Raw genomic sequence first — 21,385 nt, forward strand, 5'->3', positions numbered from 1 at the left:
GCACCACTGCAATAAAGGAAAGCGACTGTTTCCTGAACATCTGATTTAATGATCATGGAGAAGGCCATTACATCCCACTGGCCCTGTTACAGTACACACACAGAAAGGCCCTAGGTAACAGAGTGCCCTTTGCCACCACCTTCAAAACACAGCTTCCCCCACCAGCCAAGCTCCTAATCTTCAACCTCAAATCAAAGTCCATTTCTTCTGCCAGCTGCCGTGACCCATCAGGGGACAAGGACCCCACCTGAGAGTCCCAGCTCTTTCCTCTGTAGTTTAGCCTGAGCCAGGAATCCTTCCCCTCAGCTCAGCTCATAGAAGCTGGGATTTTCCTTCGTGGCAACCAAAATATCCTTAAACTGAGAGACCACGCAGCCAAAGTGTGACCCCTCCCAGAACACCTTTCCGCACTGGCTGCAGCAGTAGAAATAAGATGGATCCGCTTTGTCCAGCATCTTGACTGGGATGGCTCCCAGCTGCAGGGCGGTGCCGTTGGCCAGTGTCAGAGACTCCATGTTGAGATCCGACTCGTCCAGCCACTGGCAGTTTGGGTTGTAAACCAGCTGTGGAGAGCCAGATTCTGGGACAGTGGCCTCTGCGTCCGTCTCTTGTTTCTTTTCAGTGCTTGCCAGGCAGGCTGTGGAAACAGGGAAGAACAAGCAAACCCTTGAAATACTGAGTAACAAGTGTGACAAATGGGGCTGGTGCTCAGTAGCAGCCCCCTCTCACATGGCTTCTGCTACAGAAACCCAGTTCCCAAGGGGGAGACTCTGGAGTGCAGCCCAGAGGTGGGTGGGGACGAGGTGACTGGAAGCCCCCTTCTGATTCTAGGGCACCTGGAGATTGCATTCGGTCAGACCAGGCTCCCTGGTGCTGCCTCTGGCTTCTGGCACAAATCTGCACGCCTGCTGCAGTGTGTGCTGGACTCCATGCCCTACATGTTGCCTTTACTGGGGCTTGATGAGGGAGCTAGAGGATGGTATAGAGCTTGTCTATGGTGACCCCTAGCAGCTCCTTCACCAGGGATATTCACCCTTGGCCTCACCTGGCTGCCATAGTGGCACGGAGAGGGCCATATGAGCAGGCAGGTGGATCCGACCCCTACAGTCTCATTTCCAGCTGCTCCACATGGCATTAGGGAACCCTGCTGACCACAGTGGTTATGTTAGGCACACAGTCCCTGGGCTGAGCTACAGCAATCGCTGCTCCCCTGGATGGCCATGTCATAGGCACAACAGCTTGAACCCTGGCAGCACCTGATCTGGTGAGTGCTTTGGTCAAAGACCCCAAGGAGAGTGCAGGTGCTGACAGTTAGAGGCACTGTCTTGTACTGAACCAAAGGCAAGATGTGTTGCTAGGGGCCCTTTGCTTATGGAAGTATTGTCTGTTATGCGTGCTGGGGAGCTGAGGGTCATGCAACTGGAGCTCATTAAAGATCAAATTGCACTTTCTGCAGGAGCAGGAGTATTTTCCAGCATCTTGGATGAACTCCAGTTGGGATAATTGTACTCTGTAATTCCCCTGCCATTTAGGTGGATATGGTATTTTTCACTTCCTGACATGTACTGGTGTGTTGTGTCGCAGTGTGCTGTTAAATGAGCCCTTTGATCCACCCCAGAGATGGCTGTATTTCAGATGATGCAAAGAGAAAGCACATGCATGTAATGTACTTTGGAAACCTTCAGCATTAAAGGTGCTGTGGAAATATAAAAGATCATTACGAGTTATTATGTGGATTAGTCACCAACTAAATGAACCTCTTGTAGCTTGCTCTATATTCAGATCCTAAAGGCATTAGGCACTGGACAGTCTATATGTGATGAGCAGAAACAAAGCAGCAGAAGTGTAGTTCTGCAACTGTTTTCTCCCTCTCCCAGTGCTGCCCCAAAGGTGATGTTTGTTCAGACAAAAGAAACCCAAGAGGCATGGGCCTCCCTGCAGGTGCTGTGTTGCTTCATGGAAATCTGAGGGCTCCAGTAAAAGTTCAGTCAGGGAACCAGCACCCAGGATCTTTGGCTGGATGCTTCAGAGCACGTATGCACCTCCATGTGAACTCCCACCGTGGGCGGAGGGAACTCTGCCATCGCAAACAAAGAGCCACAGAACCCGTTATGACTTTGGCAGCGCCGCTCAGGCTCGCACTGCTCATGTCCCAGCGATGAGGGCATGGTGAAGCCCTGGGATCCCAAGGCGGAAGTCTCCAACTGACTTGACTGCCATCCATCAGGACATCTGGCAGCAAGTGATGCAGGGAGGCGGACTGAGATTATTAGCCAGGGATGATTCATCCTTGGCAAGGGAAACGGTCTTGCCTAGACGTAAGTTATACAACAAAAGGCAACTTGCTTTTCTCCAGCATGACATCACTGAGGCTTTCAATGTGTTCCTCTCTAGGACACAGAGAACTTTATCAGCAGTAGTCCTCAGTGCTCCAGGCAGTGAAGTATAACAGTGCTAACAGTCAGACCTGGCTCTTCTGTAGGGCTCTCTAACCCTACATTTCAAAGCCCTCAACACAGATAGAACTTTTACTCCCGTCCTATTGATTGCAAAATGAGTGCTAGGGACAGTGATAAACCAAGACTGACCCCAGGAGGGTACTCTGGCCACTGGACCCTAATATTATTTGAAGGGGGTCTGGGATTCAAACCTAGGGTGATGCCACAAAGGAGAGATCCTGGGTTTGAGACCTGAAGGATCTTACAGATAGGGATGCAATAAGATTTTGTAGAAATGCTCCCTCAGCTCTCTAGACACAGATTCTGTTTGGCACCTCCTGGAATAAATGGCCTAGAGCTAGGGGAGGCCCCATACACCATCTTTGCACCTTCCGCAGTCTGTACCACGTGAGGACTCCCTGCTTCTAGTCTACAAAGTCCATCATGTGCAGCAACGCTGTGTCTGCAGTGCTGCAGCTGGGCATAAGTCTGAAGCTTAGACATGGCCTCTGTCACGCTGAATAGTAAGAATAATGACTCCTAAGTAAGAACACAACTGAGTACCCATGTGCCATCCTTCAACTGCTACCGTGCAATGCTCGGGCCCCGCTTGGGAGTGGATGTTCCACAATCTAGTGGCACTCCTAAGCCACATGACAAAAGGCCTAATTATGCTCTGCTTGAACCTTGTACTCCTTCATTCCCATGCTAAACAGATGCTAATTGCTACCAAACCGGAAGAAGGAGGGTCTTACAGTCTGAAGCCCTGGGCTGCCACTTAGGAGACGGGAGCTGTTGTTCCTGCTCTAATAGTTTCATAGTTTCATAGTAGCTAGAGTCGGAAGGGACCTAGGTAGATCATCTAGTCCGACCCCCTGCCTTAGCAGGAAAGAGCACCGGGGTCAGATGACCCCGGCAAGGTGCTCATCTAACTTCCTTTTAAAAATCCCCAGGCTAGGAGCCTGCACCACTTCCCCTGGAAGCTGGTTCCAGGCCCTAGCCGCCCTGACTGTGAAGTAGCGCCTCCTAATATCTAATCTAAACTTACCCTCCGCCAGCTTGTGACCGTTATTCCTGGTCACTCCTGGCAGCGCACGGGGGAACAGGGACTCCCCCAATACCTGCTGATCCCCCCTGACCAGTTTGTAGCAGGCCACAAGGTCCCCCCTTAACCTTCTCTTGTGGAGGCTAAACAGGTTCAGGTCCCGTAGCCTCTCCTCATAAGGCCTGCCCTGCTGACCCCTGATCATACGAGTGGCCCTCCTCTGAACTCTTTCCATATTGTCCACGTCCCTCTTGAAGTGTGGCGCCCAGAACTGGACGCAGTACTCCAGCTGCGGCCTGACCAGTGCCGCATAGAGGGGGAGGATCACCTCCCTGGACCTGCTCGAGATGCATCTGTGGATGCATGACAGGGTACGGTTGGCCTTCTTGACTGCCTCCCCACACTGCCGGCCCATGTTCATCGTGGAGTCAATGACGACTCCAAGATCCTTTTCCGTCTCCGTGCTGGCAAGAGGGGAGTTCCCCAACCTGTAAGCGTGGTGCCGGTTCTTCCTCCCCATGTGCAACACCTTGCACTTATCAGTGTTAAACCCCATCCTATTCTCATCCGCCCACCGTTGCAACCTGTCAAGGTCAGCTTGTAGCCTATTGCACCCTTCTAGTGCACCCACATCCCCCCACATCTTAGTGTCATGCAGCCCTTGGACAATGCATAGCCTCTCCCGTGCCTCCATTTTCCTTCCTTCAAAATGGAAATGGCAACCCCTCTCTCAAACCCATAGTGGCATTCAAAGGCTTATGCAAAGAGTGAACTGAGACTCTTTTGGGGCTAGAGAAGGCCAAAGTATCATTAAGGGTTGCTCAGTGCAGGGACATAATCTTGGACCTAGGGTATGTGAGAACCACAGTGGACACAGCTATGCTGTTATATGACATGTTTGAAACTCCCTGTCACTCCGAGCTCCCAAACCAAGGATGGATGGGATGCCAGCTAACAGACATGCTCCAGGGAACTGTGGGCTGGTTGGCTTAGGACAGGAGTAATGGGGTGGGAACATCTGGCCTGTGCTGTGCAGCAGACCCGACCATAGTTTCATTGTTTGTAGGGTTGGAAGGGACCTGAGCAGATCATCGAGTCCAACCCCCTGCCATGGCAGGAAAGAGTACTGGGGTCAAACGACCCCAGCAAGGTGTACATCTAGCCTCCTCATAAAGACCCCCAGGGTAGGAGCCTGCACCACTTCTCTTGGAAGTTGGTTCCAGACCCTAGCCGCCCTGACTGTGAAGTAGTGTCTTCGGATGTCTAATCTGAATCCACCCTCTGCCAGCTGGTGACCGTTATTCCTGGTCACTCCTAGCAGTGCTCGGGGGAACAGGGACTCCCCCAATGCCTGCTGATCTCCTCTGACTAGTTTATAACAGGCCACTAGATCCCCCCTCAGCCTTCTCTTGTGGAGGCTGAACAGGTTCAGGTCCCATAGCCTCTCCTCGTAGGGCCTGCCCTGCTGCCCCCTGATCATGTGAGTGGCCTCCTCTGGACCCTCTCCATGTTGTCCACATCCCTCCTGACGTGCGGTGCCCAGAACTGGACGCAGTACTCCAGCTGCGGCCTGACCAGTGCCGCATAGAGGGGGAGGATCACCTCCTTGGACCTGCTCGAGATGCATCTGTGGATGCATGACAAGGTGCGGCTGGCCTTCCTGACTGCCTCCCCACACTGCCGGCCCATGTTCATCTCGGCATCAATGATGACTCCAAGATCCTTTTCTGCCTCTGCACTGATGAGAAGGGAGTTCCCCAGCCTGTAGGTATGGTGCTGGTTCTTCCTCCCCAGGTGTGGCACCTTGCACTTGTCAGTGTTGAATCCCATCCTATTCTTGTCCGCCCACCCCTGTAACCTGTCTAGGTCTGATTGCAGCCTATTTCTCCCTTCTAGCGTGCCCACATCCCCCGACATCTGAGTGTCAGCAGCAAATTTGAACAGGGTGCTTTTTACCCCCTCGTCCAAGTCACTGATGAAGACGTTGAACAGCGCGGGCCCGAGGACTGAGCCCTGGGGAACCCCACTGCCCACATCCCTCCAGGTCGAAAATGACCCATCCACCACCACTCTCTGGGTGCGGCCCTCCAGCCAGTTAGTGACCCGTTTGACTGTGTGGGTGTCGACACCACAGTCCTCCAGTTTCTTGATGAGAACGGGGTGAGAGACAGTGTCAAAAGCCTTCTGAAAGTCCAGGAAGACTATATCCACTGCTACCCCTGCATCTAAGGATTTGGTGATCTGGTCATAGAAGGCCGCCAGGTTGGTCTGACAGGACCTGCCGCTAATGAACCCGTGTTGGTTGCCCCTGAGCATAACCTCCCCTGCTGGCCCCTCGTGGACATGTGCCAGGATAATTCTCTCAAACAGCTCGCCCAGGATCGAGGTAAGACTAACTGGCCTATAGTTTCCCGGGTCCTCCTTCCTCCCCTTTTTGAAGATGGGAACCATGTTGGCCCTCTTCCAGTCCTCTGGTACCACACCGAGCACCACGAGTGCTAGTACAGCCATGCCAGGGGTCCCACAATGAGCTCAGCTAATTCCCTCAGCACTCGGGGATGGAGATCGTCTGGACCCACTGATTTGAATACATCCAGTCCCTCCAGAAGTTCCCTGACTAGATCCTCCCTGACCTTTGGCCTAGGTGCGCCTCCCCTGCGATCTAAGGGGGTCCCGGGGCGGGGGGATTGTTCCGGCCCCTGCTTGATGATAGGACCAGATGATAGGAACAGCCCCTTTGGGCTCTAGCATCTGCTGCTCCACATAGAAGGTCAGTTTTGGTTGGCATTGCTTCTCTTACCACAGATGGGGGCACAGGCAAAAATCAAGGTAGCACCTGAAAGGTAAAAGAGACCCTTTGTATTCCCCTGGGACCTCTATTTGGGGGGATGAAGACCATGGTCCTTCTGGTCTGCCTCCTGCCATTGGTCTGTCTTGCCTGTTTAGACTGTGGGCTCTTTAGGGACAGGAACTCTCTCTCTCACTATACCAGTGTACAGCACCATGAGGCTCTGGCTCTTGGTTGGGGCACCACTGTAATACAACAGATAACAGTGATGACTTTAATGCAGCAGAATCCCCAGCAGTGACCCCAGGACAGTTTGCCATGCAGTTCTGCCACCCTCCTTCCTGCAGGAAGGGAGGTCCAGCCTTGAAACGGTTAACTCTATCCTTCCCCCTATTTTCTTCTGTGAAGGTATTAAAATGTCACGGCCTGGCTGTATTGATAGTTGTTGATCTTTTGCGCTCTTCCAGGAATGCCTGGTATTTCTGCTCTCTCTTTGGAAACCGCTCCATCTATTTGCCACGGTGCAGCCCTCAGCTCCGATGAGCTCACAGCTCTCCAAAGGGTGTGGGATTGGGAAGAAATTCCCAAAGACCCAAGGCTGTAGAGCGTGAAGTCACCGGCTCCCCCCAGCACTCCTCTCCCCATCCCCCAGGAATGTAGCTGGTGAGAAAGAACTGGGGTGGGGAAGAAAGTTCATCTCTTTAAAAAGAGAGAGAAGAGAAAGGCGGTGATAGTCACCCGGCAGTTTTGCCTTTTGATGGGACCAGCCCCCTCCCTTTAATTGTGGCGCTTCAAAGGGTTGAAAATGCAACATCACTTCAAAGTAACAATTTTTCAATGGGAGCTTGTAAAACTCCCCCCGCTCCCGGCAGCCCCCGATGGAATTCTTTTCAAAGGCTTTTGAAGATGCCTGTGTTCCCCGTTGCAGCCGGTCTGAAAAGGCCACTGGGCGCCAGTAAGCAGGGTGCCAACTAGGCAAACAATCTTAAAGGGGGGGAAAAAAAGCTGCTGTGAAAAGGTCATCTCCTTCATGGCTCCGGAGAGAAAGGGGTTCTTTTGGAAGGGGCATGGGGGAAGGAGAGAGGGAAGATTTCTTTAAGGAGGGATTTTCCCCCCACTGCCACCTCTTTCTTAAAGCAGAGTAAATAGGGCTGCCTTAGCTGTGTGAGAGAGTGCTAAGATACGCAGAGCAGCTCTAAGGCAGTGGCACCCAGCGCAAGGGAATTGTGGGTCTCCCATGATCACACGGCGCGGTGCTGGGCCTCACGGCATGCAGAGTGCAGGAAAACAAACCCCAGACACACCTTGACTGCAAGGCAAACTGGCATGAACACCCCCCCCCCCGCCCCGACTGCAGTTCAAAAACAAAGGTGTGCTAAGCATAAGCCTCTTTGACAGGTGAACCCTACAGAGCTTTGGCTGTCACAGTCTTCCCAGCCATACCAACTTGCCATTTCTGTGTGCACACCCACCAAGCGCAGCTTCTTCACGTGGGCTGCATGGCAAACCAGCTCCAAAATGATGTGCTCTGCTGTGGCTGGTCCACAGTTTAGCTGACACAGCTGTCTAAGCTCTACTATTCACTTGCAAACTAGTTTGAGACACAAGGATTTATTTGGAGTGATGTATTTTATTGGACCAACTGCACAGCTGCAATACAGTTAGACAAGTTTTTAAATGCGAAGCGTTCCAACAAACTTGATTCCAACAAAAGACATTACCCCCAACAAATGTTTGCCTCTCAAATAATTCCTGGACCATCATGGCTACAACATCACTCTAACACTTGCAAAGCAGTGGGATTCTGTGATAGAGCAATGACTGGACCTTATAACTCTGAGACCCAGCAATAGGCAGGAAGAGGGAACAAGGATGTGGGGGAGGTTAAGGGGAGCTGAGTGTATCCCAGATGCTGCTAGATTGGCATTTTCAGGGTATCTGGGAACATTCATGCCAGGAGCTGGATTCCCACCACAGTCTCCAGAGGGCAGAAATGAAAACGGTGCCTTATCAAATCAATTAGAAACATTCTTGGGGACCAATATGCCCATTGCACAACATCTTTAAAATAGATAGCTCTTTTTCTCCTTTCCCTTTCCTCCTCCCTTGCCCCACTCCCTACAGCCTTTGCACCAGATGCACTTTGCAGTTGTGTTCAGTGCAGAGTTTCTGACCAAAAGAGCACTTTGAGAGCACTTTGATAAGCAGCCTATATAGTTCCTTGCTTTGAAATACCTGATATGTATACTAATGCAGGGCCGGAGTGGAGAGGAGGGAGGTGGCATACCATGAGCCTTTTCCAAACTCTGCCGAAAAACCAATCTCTGTCCATTCAAGCTGCCAAAAGTTGATGTTCACATGCAGTCGATTGAGCATCTTTTCACATTATAATTGTTGCTCCAACTTCCAGCGTGCTGGGTACGCACTTGCACTGATGGTGGCTGCGGTAGTCGGCATGCTGACATATGTTTCTCTCTCTCTTTATGAAGGTTACATCACATTTGACTCTCTCAGACTCAGTGAGACTCCTCAGCACCACTCCTCTATCTTGGGTCTTATCCATCCCACACTTCACACCATGCCAATGCAGATTCAACAGTGCCACCTCCATCTTGGAAATCAAACAAGCCAAGCAATGATCTGTTCTAAGACCATAAAAAAGAAGATGCTGACAGGACCAGGAATTCTCCTCTTTTTTCACTCTTTATCTCCAAAACTTGTGGCCTGTTATAAACTAGTCAGGGGGGATCAGCAGGCATTGGGGGAGTCACTGTTCCCCCGAGCACCGCCAGGAGTGACCAGGAATAATAGTCCCAAGCTGGCAGAGGGTAGGTTTAGGTTAGATATCAGGAGGCGCTACTTCATGGTCAGGGCGGCTAGGGCCTGGAACCAACTTCCAAGAGAAGTGGTGCAGGCTCCTACCCTGGGGGTTTTTAAGAGGAGGTTAGATGAACACCTTGCTGGGGTCGTTTGACCCCAGTACTCTTTCCTACCATGGCAGGGGGTTGGACTAGATGATCTGCTCAGGTCCCTTCTGACCCTACCGACTATGAAACTATGAAAACAATCTGCCTATTTCATTGACCATTACCAACCTATGGGGTAAGATCAGGTTTTTCAAAGCAAATGGTGGGGGAACTCTGTAGAGTTGCTATTTTATTTGTCGGGTCCAGGATCCAAATGGAGCAGCAGCTCCATCACTTATCAGTAGCAGATGCTTATGTTACAGTGACACTTGAAAGACAGGTGGGTCTCCATTACAGCAGCAGATGCTAGTGGAGCAGACTACTCATAAGCCAAGGTGCTGGGGTGGTTGGGATACTTGAGAGCCAATGGCCAGGCAGTAAGTGGATCAGGAAGACCGTGGGGCAGTGCTGGAAGACATGGGATACTAACCTACTGCAGGTGCCTTGTAAATTTTTCCAGTGCTGACTCTGAAGCTTCTGGCAAGGGGCCTCCTTTTCACATGCAAGAAGCAATGCTTAATTGGTGCTACTTGGGGTGGAACAAGATTGCCTGTCTACTAAGACAAATTCATCATTGTGCAGACACTATTAATTGCAACAAAGAGGAGAGGAACATCACTACAGCTTGTATGGACAACTTAATGCCCAGGAGGATCTGAAGCTATGGCAAGTAGAAAACTGTTGTTAGAGTATTGTCACTGAGCTGGGATCCCAGTTCACTGCCAGAGCTAGGAACAGATGCCACTTGGACATTACAGATTTCCTCAGAAAGCCTTAGCAAATTACCAGCCAGTGGTGGGAGAAGTTTGCTCTGGAGCTCTAATGGACCCAAAGGGACAGCCTTCCATCTTCAGCTTCCTCTGTGCAAAAATGAAGTTTATTTCCTACCTAAGGGGACTTTTTGCCATCTTGTACCACCTATACTTTTCCCAGAGCCTGACAAAGGGACTTTGATCCCAAAAGCTTGCAGAAAAGGACAATTTTCTTGCAATTTCCAAGTTGGTTTAATAAAAGGTATCATTTTGAAACCCAAAGTTCTAGTTTTTTGTATGTCTTCTTGTCTCAGATCAATACAGGAGGAGGATTATTTAATGGAGCTTGGCTGCTAGGTCACTGAGGTGGCTTAAGACCCTCCTCCCCAGTGCCTTCTCAAGCCAAAGTGAGAATATAGTTTCAAAACAGTAGAGGCTAGATTCCACTCAGCATTTTAGGAGCTGAAGCGGACTTATGTGTCTAAGGGTGACCCAGTTCCACCCTGCTCAAGTCTGTGAAATCTGCTTTTGCCTATATTTTAGCCTTTAGGCCAAAAAGCTAAGCAAGCAGTGAGGAAGAGGATGATCCCTCCTCTTTATGTGTTCAAGATCATGCTTAGGTGATCCTGACTAGGTGCCCTCACATTCTGACCTGGTGTGGGGGTTATTCACCTGCTCTCCCTTGGCTGCCACGTAGTCTAATGTGATCTCAAGAGGAAACTCGACTCCTAGTTCTAGCTTCTCCTAGACTTCACGACCTGCTGCCGCTGGCCTATGTTCATTTATTTAAGGGTGACCGTGCTGCCAGACCCGGGTTGAAAGGCCTTGTGTATGCACTGGCTGGGCAGAGCTAGAAAGCAGCAGCAGGTCCCTGAGGGGCTGCAATCCTCTAGTTCACCTCTTCTTTCCCCAGTGGGAACAGCGGCTTCCTGCCAAAGCCTGAGACACACAAGATCCTGTCAGGTCTTACGCAAGCCTTGCCCTTTTCACAGGAGCACGGCCATGCCTGGCTCTCACAGCCTGTCATTACAGCTCCGCACACACTGTCAACTCTTTTGTAATTTGGCAATTAAGGAATAGGTGTTCTGGAGAAAGCACTTGCTTTAAAGGCTTTGCACAAGTCTGAAAACACACCCGGGAGCATTCTTGGAGTACAAAGGTTCATGGGAAACCTTTCCTTGGTGAGAGATTGCTCCTGATAAGGAAAGCTAGAGCCTGAGAAACAGCATGCTATTGCAGGGCACTGAAGATGCCTGGTTATCTCTTCCTTCCAGATAAGCCTGATAAGCGAAGGACAAAGGACTTAGGGTTATGCAACCACTGCTGTGTACGATAGGCCAAGTTCTTAGGACTTTCTCAGAGGAGCTGGTGTAGCAGGGGGGAGAGTAGCCAGCCTTGTGCTCTCCTCTGCCCTGCTGGCACAGATCAACCAGGCAGAAAGTGTGGTAAAGGGAGCACAGACTCTACAGGTTTGTCTGGAAGGGGGAAGGAATCCTGCTGGAATCTCCTCAAAGTCCCACCGGCTTTGCTGGGCTTAACCCTTGCAGAGCAAGGGACTTGCTTGCCTCTTGCTTATTCAGATGGGCAACATCTGAGAGTCTGTCTGACGTTAGCAGATACATGCACAACTCTGTGAACGCACAGCCGCCAAATATCACTGAGTTCACACCTCCACGGTGGTTTTCACATGACCAAATACAGTTTTTTTCACTGGCAGTCATATCTAAAACCCCTCCAGAGCCTGCAGGGCTCAGGCCCAGGAACTCGAAGACTAATCCCAGCTCTGTCAGTGTGGCCTGCTAAATAGCTGCAGACAAGTCACTTCACCTCCACTTCCCCACGCTTTGCCTGCTTCTCTATTTCAACTTCCAGCTTCTCAGGGTAGGAACTGCAAGCATGTACATGTATACACAGCACCTAGCATGTATTAATATTGTTATCCGGTAGTTATATTGTGATAATGTCACAAGACCTGGGTCACATTATGCCAGGTACTATACAAGCATGTAGAAAAAACTGGGGCACTGGTTGCCATTAACGCCTTTTGGTACTACTGTTACAGTATCTGACAAAGTAGGTTGTTACCTATGCTGAATCAGATGTTACAAATCAGACTGTTGCCTATGAAAGCTCATGCTTCTCTGACCCACTTAGTCCCCCAGGTGCTACCTTGCCCTACCTTCTGCCTCACTTCAGACTAACATGGTTTAATACTTCTGCACACTTTGCTATCACTATAACTAATACGAATTTGGGGGTTATACTGTGGCCCTTTTCAACGTACTAGTCAATCTGACAACCTCCCCTTCCTGTAGCCGTTTTCTCCATGGGCTGAGTAATGAAGTGACAATAAGAACTCCTCAGTTCAGTTCTTGGTTCTGCCAATCATTTGCTTTAGACCTCAAGAAAGTCCCATTACCTCTCTGTGCCTCAGTTTCCCCAAGTGAAAAGTGGGACAAGTGCTCAGTTATGACTACAAAGAAGCTACATAACAGCAAATAAACACCATGCTACTCCAGGTGGAGAGCCCTGGGCGCTCGCCCCTTGGAGATGTTACTGCTAAGCTCCCAGCCCAGGCTCTCACAGGGCAAGATCAGCAGCACAGTCAGTGTACTGTGCTGCAGCTATGGGTCCTGAACTCTTTTGTGGAGTGGGTCACAGCGGCAGCTGTAAGAGTCATGAGTGAGATTTTGTAGTCCCTAGTGAGATCTGCAAGCCTGCCTTAAAGTTATTTATTTGCTGGCTATAAACAGCCTGACGCCTCCTTAGCTGTAGAATGGAGTCCCAGACCAAGGGGGCTGCTGGGTTTACCCAGTGCCACAAGGTGCCTGCAGGAAAGGTCCCAACAGCCGTAGTGTCACTGGCCTGGGTGCAGAGAGCAGATGCACCCCTGCTGCGCAGCTTCTTGCTAGCTTCGCCCTTGGCTGTGAATCAGTTGCTGCAAAGTTTTCCCCCATCTGCCTGTGGTCTTAGCCTTACCTGAGATTACACACCACACCACAGAGAGCGCCGGGCTCAGAAAGTTCCCACGCTATAATCAGCAGCAGCACAGTGCAGAGTGACCTTAAGAATGGCGGGGAGGGGAAGGGAAAGAAATACTGAGTCACTTCTGCAACATAAAGAGGGGGAAAGTGCTCTGCAGCAGGTGGCCAGGGTCATGGCAAGGGGAAGTCTCACTGCTGTCACAGGATTTCTGCAGAAGCTGCCTGTCGCCATTCACCTGCCCCAAGCTGTCTGTGAGCAATGGAGGAGGCTGGCTGTGTGCGCTCTGCCACATGTGCTTCCAATGCCAAAGGCACTGCTGGGGTTTGTGGCTTTGTACTGACCTATCGTACTGTGGCCTGTCCTGCTCCGCAGCTCACGTGGCCTTTGCATGAATAGCCTGCGGGTCTCCACAAGGCTGGTTCCAGCTCAGCTGCTAGAGGAGGAGAATCTCATGGAGGGTTGAAGTGAAACATGCCAGTGAGTTTAATGCTCAGGAAAGACCAGCAGCATCTGCTGTGTGCAGGCACCCTCTGCTAAGTCAGTCCTGGGGCCACCCAGAAGTTTTGCCCGGGCATATCAGTCCTGTCACACCACATCCCTCGCTGCTTCAGCCCTGGCACCTCTGGGAACACCCCATTCTCCAGCACCTCCCTCTATTCCACTCGCCAGAGACATTCAGCTTTGCCCCAAAGCCTCCACAGGCTGTTCCACTCCTTGAGCAGATGCCTGTTTCTACCAAATGACCCGTGGTACCATTTATAGGTGAGGGAGGTGGATGAGGTTACCAAGATTATTTTCATTACTGACTAGAGAGGATTTGAACCCGAGTCAGACACGAATAACAAGTGGATGAACCCAGAACGGAGAGCACCATAACAATGGCCTTATCGCAGTCAGAGACAGAGAAGAGCCGTGTTAGGCAATTTCCTGCTCTCCAGATTATTCTGATCTACTTCACTGTCCCCTTAGAAACTGCTCATATAGTGCCAGGAACTGTTGCAGAAGGGAATAAAGAGACCATTATGAAGCACTACACTATCCAGGTTGCAGTGTATGGTACATTGGTCCAGCTATACATGCTTTGCAGTGCACGCGTGCTAGTGCTCTGCATCTTCAAACTGTTTTACACACAGGAACTCAACAACCCACTCTGATATGCCAGCATTATTGTACAGAAAAGGAAACTGAGGCATAGAGAAGTTGAGTGTATTACTGAAACAAACCCAGCATGGAAGCCAGAAATATCATTCAGGAGGTTTCAGACACTCGTTCCCATGGCTAAAGCACCAGATTGAATCTCCTACATGAACTTCTGCAAATCCTGAATGTGGCAACCTCTTCTTTGCAACAGAGATATCTACCCTGCCTTCTGACTGAAGGTGCTTATCTACCCTGCCTTGGTGAGAACTAAATCATGCAAACTAGGCAGCTCCAGAGAAAAAACATTTTGCACACACCAACATGTCCAAGTGTGTGGTGGTCTTCTGCCTGCTCTGAGACCAGCTGTCTATGCTAGGAAGCAGTGCTCAGCTTGACATCAGGCCCATCAGCTAAAAACATACCATCAGATCCATCCAATATCTTGGCTTCTGCCACTGTACACAGTCACGCAAACAAAGTGAAGCTTTCCAAGATAACCTGAGGATCTGGCCTCTTAGGTCCTAACTTGGTGTATCTTAGCTTAGGGGTGGGCAATCATTGCGGCTGGAGGGCCACTTAATGAGTTTTATTGAGCTGTTGAGGAAATTCAGTGACCCCGATTCCTTGCTTGGGTTCAGTTGCTTTGTTAAAGACCATGTTGTGCATTTTTACACATGCTATGGGGTGGGGGGAGAGGCACTTTAATTAGAGTGGCTCTGACAGCCGCTCTAATTAAAGCGCCGCAGCGTCTTGTGTACCAGCGACCCTGCACTTCAGAATGGTGGCGGGGTGCTTGAACTCAGGCTCATTCGATGAACGTTAGTTAAAATACCCCTGGCCCCATTTTGAAGCGTGGGGACACTGATACATGAGACACAGGGGCTGGCTGGAGTGCAGTAAGTACCACACTCCAGTAGAATTGATCAATCGAGTGTGGCATACTGTAATTAGAGCACATCAGAGCAGCCTCACATTACATCTACAGGCACCCATTATGCTCCACGGCATTTGCAGGTATGTTGCAGTTTCAGTCTTGGTTACACAAAATCATTTGGGCAGCAGAATTCTTCCCAGGCGCAGTCTCAGTGTACGGAGCGACGGGGTGAGGCTGCAGTGTAAAGCTAAGGGAAGGCTGCAAGCCAGTGAGCCCACAGCACCTACCCACAAACCCGGATCTGCCCCCCTCATATTTTTCCCCTATGCAAAACCGAGTTCTGGGAAAGCTGCGAGGAGCACCATGATGGGAATTCCAAGCCTGGGCAGATCTGTCCAGGCTTGTGAACACTTTCTGAGAAATCCCTACAAGCTCCAAACAGACTGGGTTGGAAAGTGCTCCCAAGCCCTGGGAAAAACCTGCACAAAGCCCTAGGTCAAAATTCAAGTGAGTTATTATACAACGATTCATCCTCTTTTAATAACATGCATGCACGACCATAAAAAGTGATGGAAACAAGTCAAATAGAATGACATATTCTCCTAGGGACGTTTCCAGCATGACAGGCTTCACGGAGTTCTGTATATTAACCTTTCTTACCCATACTCCAGCAAACAGACCATTGGAGATCCATGCCCTCCTGAAGTCAGCACCACGTTAGCTGCTGCTCAGTCCCTCTGGCACAGTCTCTATCCGTATGTGACATAAACAACCAGTTATGCTGGTGTCATACGCTCTACTGATTTACTCATCAAGCCCTAAACAATCACAATTTTTAAGGCTCTGAAAAGGCCACGCAGATGCGCCATCTGAGGACACAGTTTTCAACCATTGCCCAGACACGCTGGAGAAGATGTAGGGGTCACTGTGGACATCAGTCCCCTTCAAGGAAACTGCAGGAGGCACAGACTGCTCAGCGCTGCTCTGCCAGCACAATCTGGCCACTATCCCATCTCAGGGAAAACCATCCCAGGGTAAAGGTGATTTGCAGCAGGGCAAAGCTGGCACTGAGTAACCCTTCTGCTGCACAAGAGGAAATGGGGGTGTGCAGGTCCTCAACTACCTTTGCAGCTCCTTGCCACAGACTGGCATACACAAAAGCAGCCAGGAGGCTGATCTGACCCAGCGCAGGGGAAATGGCTAGGCACAGGGCAGCAGGGGGGTTGGGGCTGCAGGTGAGGTGTAGTCCAATGTATCTTTGTGCGGTTTCCTGAGCTGAGATCCATGCAGTACGGCTGTACCTAAGACGCCCAGTAAATTAAGTCTTTGCCACTGGGAGTGGGAGAAGAGTGAAGGCCCCTTTCAGCTGTCACTTTGAGAAAGCATGGGGTGGCACTGTAGCACAGACATCTTTATTACAAACACCCCCCACCACGCTGCTCTAGCCCCACCACCATTTGATCTGGAAGCAGGGAGAGATCCCACACCTCACAGGCCAGGAAGTTAAAGTGACTTTGCTAAGTAGTTAGGGTCAAATGTTTTTTGTTTAAGTTTCACAAAGCTTGACCTGGACTGGATGGTTTTCCTGAATGAAACCAGCTTCTTTTGAAACAAAACATTCCCCAGCGTCATAGTGTGGGAACCAGAAAGCAGAAGTGCTTAGAAACCTGTGTTCAGAACGGGGGGAAAAAGATACGCTGCACAATTTCTCTCATTTCTTGCCCTGCCTTTCTTTCCCCATCTTCCACCCATAGTAGTTAAAGGCAGGGGTGTTATGGGCACTGCTACTTAGCATGAAACTAAGCTGATTTTTTCACACAAACCACAGAAGCATGTGGTGGATTTGTGTCTGTTTTGGTGAACAGCTTCAACTGGCACAAAATGGAAAAAAGGATCAGAAAAAGTCATAGCATTTGTTTTGACAGGCTCTGTGTGAAGCATTCTGGGTGTCTGACTTGAGATGCTAGTCTGCTTTTATATTTGCTTCACTTGAACTTAAAATATTTTAAAAACCCTTGACATAAAAGCTCAGAAATGGAGCAAAAATTATTTGGGGTTTGAAAGAAATATTTCAGTTGGGAATTTTTGGTTTTAATGGCCGTAGTTGGTAATAGGGGTTTTTTGGTGGGGCGGGAAGGGGCGGTCAACCTCAAATTGTTCTTTTTGTCTGGTGTTTTCAGCTCAGCTACTCAACTGAGACATCAGTTAGTTCCTGCAGCTCTGCTCAGCACCCCTGGTCTGAGCACAAGGAGACGTGTGTGGGGGCTGGATATACACATATCACCTCAAACTTAAGCTGTGCTTGGAAGTCTAACTATCCCATCCATCCAGTTTATACAACCAAAGGCTTTATTAGGAAAACTTGATAAGGGGCGATAGCCATAGGAAAACAAAACGACCCAGGGCATCACTTCATTCTCCACCTCTTGATCTTTTCCAATCAAGCCTGGCTTTCTTTCTGGATGATGCCTTAGCAAAACACAGATTATTTGGTTTAGGACTAAGGGAACTGGATGAATTATCTGCTCTGGAGTACAGAGAAGGTCAAAGGAGATGCAGATTCATTGTCCCTTTTGGCCTTACGCTCTGCAGAACAATAACTATCCCTTAAAATGTCTTGGTCATGTGACTCGGGTTGCTGGCTGAATAAATACATGTAACCACATGGCAAATCACCCTCCATCTGCACTAACTTGAGAACTGATCAATGTCCAGCTTTCTGGGAATGGCCTAGGCATCCGTGGGCAGAAATGTACTGATGCTACTGAATATCAGGAAACACGGAAGGAGACAGGACAGAGGAAGTCTCTTGCATCTATCAGAGCCAGCAGCTTCATCTACTTCTGGAGTTGTCTACAGCTCAAAGAATGGGGGGTTGGCAGTCACTGATATCTTCCAGCTTAACACGTCTCACCTCTACCCCACAGGAGATGGTACTAGTAGTGGCTAACATGTCAACCCCCTGAGTGGCTCATCACCAGAGAGACAAGAAATAAAAAAGGAGCAGGGCATAAAAGCACTGGAGGAGAATAGTTTGGTTGGGGGTTGTCAGGAACACAGAGAGTCTTTGGTATGATGCAAAAGGAGCTGGGGGAACACAGCCTTTGTCTTAATGAGAGAGGGACATGGGGCACGAAGGCAAGGAAGGAGTGAGGGGCACGAAGAATCTTTGGCGCGGCAAAAGGGGGAACAGGATATACTGGATTGGAGGGAGGAAGCACATGGAGTACACAGAAGTCCTGGCCTGACTTACAGAGGAGGGAAGGGCAGAAAACAGGGAGCTTGAGGGGGCAAAAGAGCCCCTGGTATGTGTAGGGAGCTCGGCCAGCAGAAGCAGTGAAGTGTGAGACCCTCCAGTTATATTATACTCACCTACTTAATGACCTGGGGAGAAGAGGACACCTCTTAAGTAGCTGAATATAAACCACAGCATTTCTGTTTTTCAGTCCCACACTCTGGGAACTGGTTGAACAGGATGGGCAAGTCTCCAGGTACATGAAAACCCACCCGGCAACAGCTCTCAGCAGGGAATGCTTTGGTAGGATGCCCTGCTCTTTTAGAAAGTACAACACCCCCCAGCCAGCCAGAGTTAAGGGAACATGCATTACCCATTCACAGCATCTTCCTTTCTTCCTAAAGGGCCAGATACTTTGACTAACAGTAAACACACAGCTTTTAGAGACTGCATTTCATCTAAGGAGCTCAAAGCACTTCACACAGTAAAGGAAGTAGCATTATTTCCAAGTGGGGAAACTGAGGAACTGAGGTTAAGGGACTTGCCTAAAGCTGCAGCCTGGTGACATCTCCAGACTCCTCTCCCAGCGCACTGTGTGCTGAATCACACTGCTTCTCAACACAAACTGTATGCACAAAGTACATGTCACTCAGCACTGAAATGCAGCTACATCTGGGGTGAAGCATGAAGCTGTAAACAACATGGGTGCTGAGCAGTTTAAGGCAGGGAGTGGAGAATGCCTCACCCAGCTGTGTCTGCAAGAGCATTGCTAGGTAGGCAGAATGTAATAGCTCAGACTGCAATCTGACCTAGTTTAGTAGTAACCATGGAGGCAGGGGGTTGATCATGTGCCTTAGCAGGTCCTACCAATGAGAAGCCACTCCGGAGTTTGTGGTTAACACCATGTACAGGGAGTCAGTTAGGTGGGAAAGTCCTCAGGCTGTAACTTGTGCCCCTACTAGTAACTCATCATGCCGGGCATTCAAAACACAGCCTACTGTGTACATAACAAAGCAACCTCACACAGGACAGCAGATGAGTTTTTCTGAATCATGCTACTAAGGGAGAAGAACCAGGGAGGAAAAGTTCTCTTGACTCTGCTTAGAGATTCTGAATTTTCCCCTTTGTGGGTCCATGTTTTGCAAGTTCAGATGGGCTTTGGCTGGAACATGAATCCTTGGCAAACCTACTGCAGGGAAATAAGCTTCACTGCTGGAGAGCTTTATTCCCCATTCCTCCTCATGCAATGATTTGCATCAATGCAAAGTTGAAGTAAAATGCCCCCAGGCTGATGCGAGGAGAGTGTTTTACTTGCTGCACTGGCAGACAACTGCGCGAGGTGCAGGTGAGGGGTGGGGATCAGACTCTGCCTCTAGGAGTGGGCAGACTTGTCTGGGGCTCAGGTCCTCCAAATGGGGATAGCTGTTAGCTCCCAGCACCCACTTACCTAAAACAGGGCACCTAACTTCCCTCGGAAATCCCCAGAGTAATTCTTGCAGCTGTCTTTATATTTTAGGGAGTGTAACAGTCCATATAATCTCCTTTAAGAGCAGCCATTACTAAAACCCTTGAGATCCCATGCCACATGGAAATAGCTGGGACAAGACAGGATTCAAGCTACAGCCAGAGGGGGAAGAGTAATTGCAACATAGCACTGAATTCACCTACTACACCTATGTGTCTGAATCCAATCTATGCACCAAGATGGCCCTGTGGGGTCCAAAAGATGTAACTTGTTTTTCCACTGAAGAACAAAGGACTATTAAATCCCATGACAAGCTGATATAAAACATCCATTTTCAGCACAATCCACTTTCCCTAATTAGGGAGGACCAGAAGGGTTTGGGAGAGACCTTGTTTTCCCCCAGCGCCCATGGCATAACAAGGCATGACGGCCACAAGTTGTTGGAGAGGAGGTTTAGATCAGACATCCATAAGCACTACTTCAAGGTCAGGGCGGCTCAGATCTGGAACCAACTTCCAAGGGAAGTGGTGCTGGCTCCTACCCTGGGGGTCTTTAAGAGGAGGCTTGATGACTACCTGGCTGGAGTCATTTGAGCCCAGTTTTCTCCTGCCCAGGCGGGGGGTCGGCCTTGAAGATCTACAAGGTCCTTTCCGACCCGACTTCTATGAATCTATGGGTGGGATTCTCCGCTGGTGAACAGTGACATCACCGAAAGAGGCTGATGAATCTTCATTTACACCGGTTAAAGTTTTGGCCCATACATCTCAATAATGCTGAGATACTCTAAAGTTCAGGTCCTTTGCCGCTACTGTGAATCCTGAAGCCAGAGTGATAAGGGAATCCCAGATCAGGATCACAAGCTGTTAAGAGCGGGACTGGGTCACCTCCTCAGGTGAGAATATACAAATGCTAGACAAGGCTGCATTAACTCCCTAGGTGCTCACTCTGTTACCTGCATCATCTCCCTCAGTTAAATATCCACCGAGCTGCATCAATTGCCTCATTTTCTCTTTGGAAATCTTCACGTATTTGTCACAGTTGCACACCTGAAAAACAGGATGGAGGGGCAGATGTTAGTTAGGTGGCAGTACCTAAGCCCTCTGCCTTTCTGCCACACTATTTGGCCAGGCATCCCACTGCATTTTTGGGCTAATGAATTCACCTCATAACTCTCCTCTGATGTGGGTCAGCAGCATCAGATGGGGAAACAGAGATACAGAAAGGCATGAGTCAGTGAGGTCAAGGTGAGGCTGTGAGAAAACTGGAGTAGATCTGAGAGAACAGATTTCCTGACACCTAGGTCTATGCTGTGTCACAAGGATAATAATAAAAGTTATGAGAAAATGCACTGCAGCCCTAAGTCAGCTCTGTCCCCACTGACCACACAGCTGGGGTGGTGCTATCAGCCTGCTGGTCAGAGGTATTTCCCAGGCAGATTGCATATTTAGAGTCAGTTATGGTGCCCAGGCTCATACCTCTGTTGGTCCTATGACTGACAGCCTCCTCCTCGGGACCCCTCGGACCAGAATCAGGGAAAGAGTTGAGCTGCAGTCAGGCATCGGGACAACAGCAACACACTGCCCTGTCCCCATTCTGCTGCCCATCAGGGGGTCCCTCTGGGGGTGATGCACCAACCTCCATGCCTGGCTGAGCAGCTGGCATGTGAGCTCTTGACTCATTTGACAGAACAGCCTCAG

General features: G+C 49.8%; 1 protein-coding gene across 10 annotated transcripts in view; it reads right to left on the bottom strand.

The window, feature by feature from the left end:
• Positions 1 to 18: 18 nt before the first annotated feature.
• EXD3 (exonuclease 3'-5' domain containing 3) overlaps positions 19 to 21,385 on the bottom strand; it is a 446,340-nt gene continuing 424,973 nt past the window's right edge. For 5 of the 10 annotated variants that reach the window (XM_090022468.1, XM_090022473.1, XM_090022467.1 and 2 more), the window contains 2 exons: positions 20,641 to 20,734; positions 20 to 637 (listed from right to left, as the gene is read on the bottom strand). In XM_090022468.1, the coding sequence (XP_089878594.1) occupies positions 303 to 637; positions 20,641 to 20,734 (429 nt within the window). In that variant the 3' untranslated portion in view covers positions 20 to 302. Of the gene's footprint in view, positions 638 to 20,640; positions 20,735 to 21,385 lie in introns of all 10 variants that reach the window. The other 5 variants (XM_090022475.1, XM_090022476.1, XM_090022470.1 and 2 more) reach the window with 2 other exon arrangements.

Source organism: Crocodylus siamensis, chromosome 11 (genome assembly GCF_052110815.1).
Source record: "Crocodylus siamensis isolate JL-2025a chromosome 11, ASM5211081v1, whole genome shotgun sequence".
NCBI classification, from domain to species: Eukaryota; Metazoa; Chordata; order Crocodylia; family Crocodylidae; genus Crocodylus; species Crocodylus siamensis.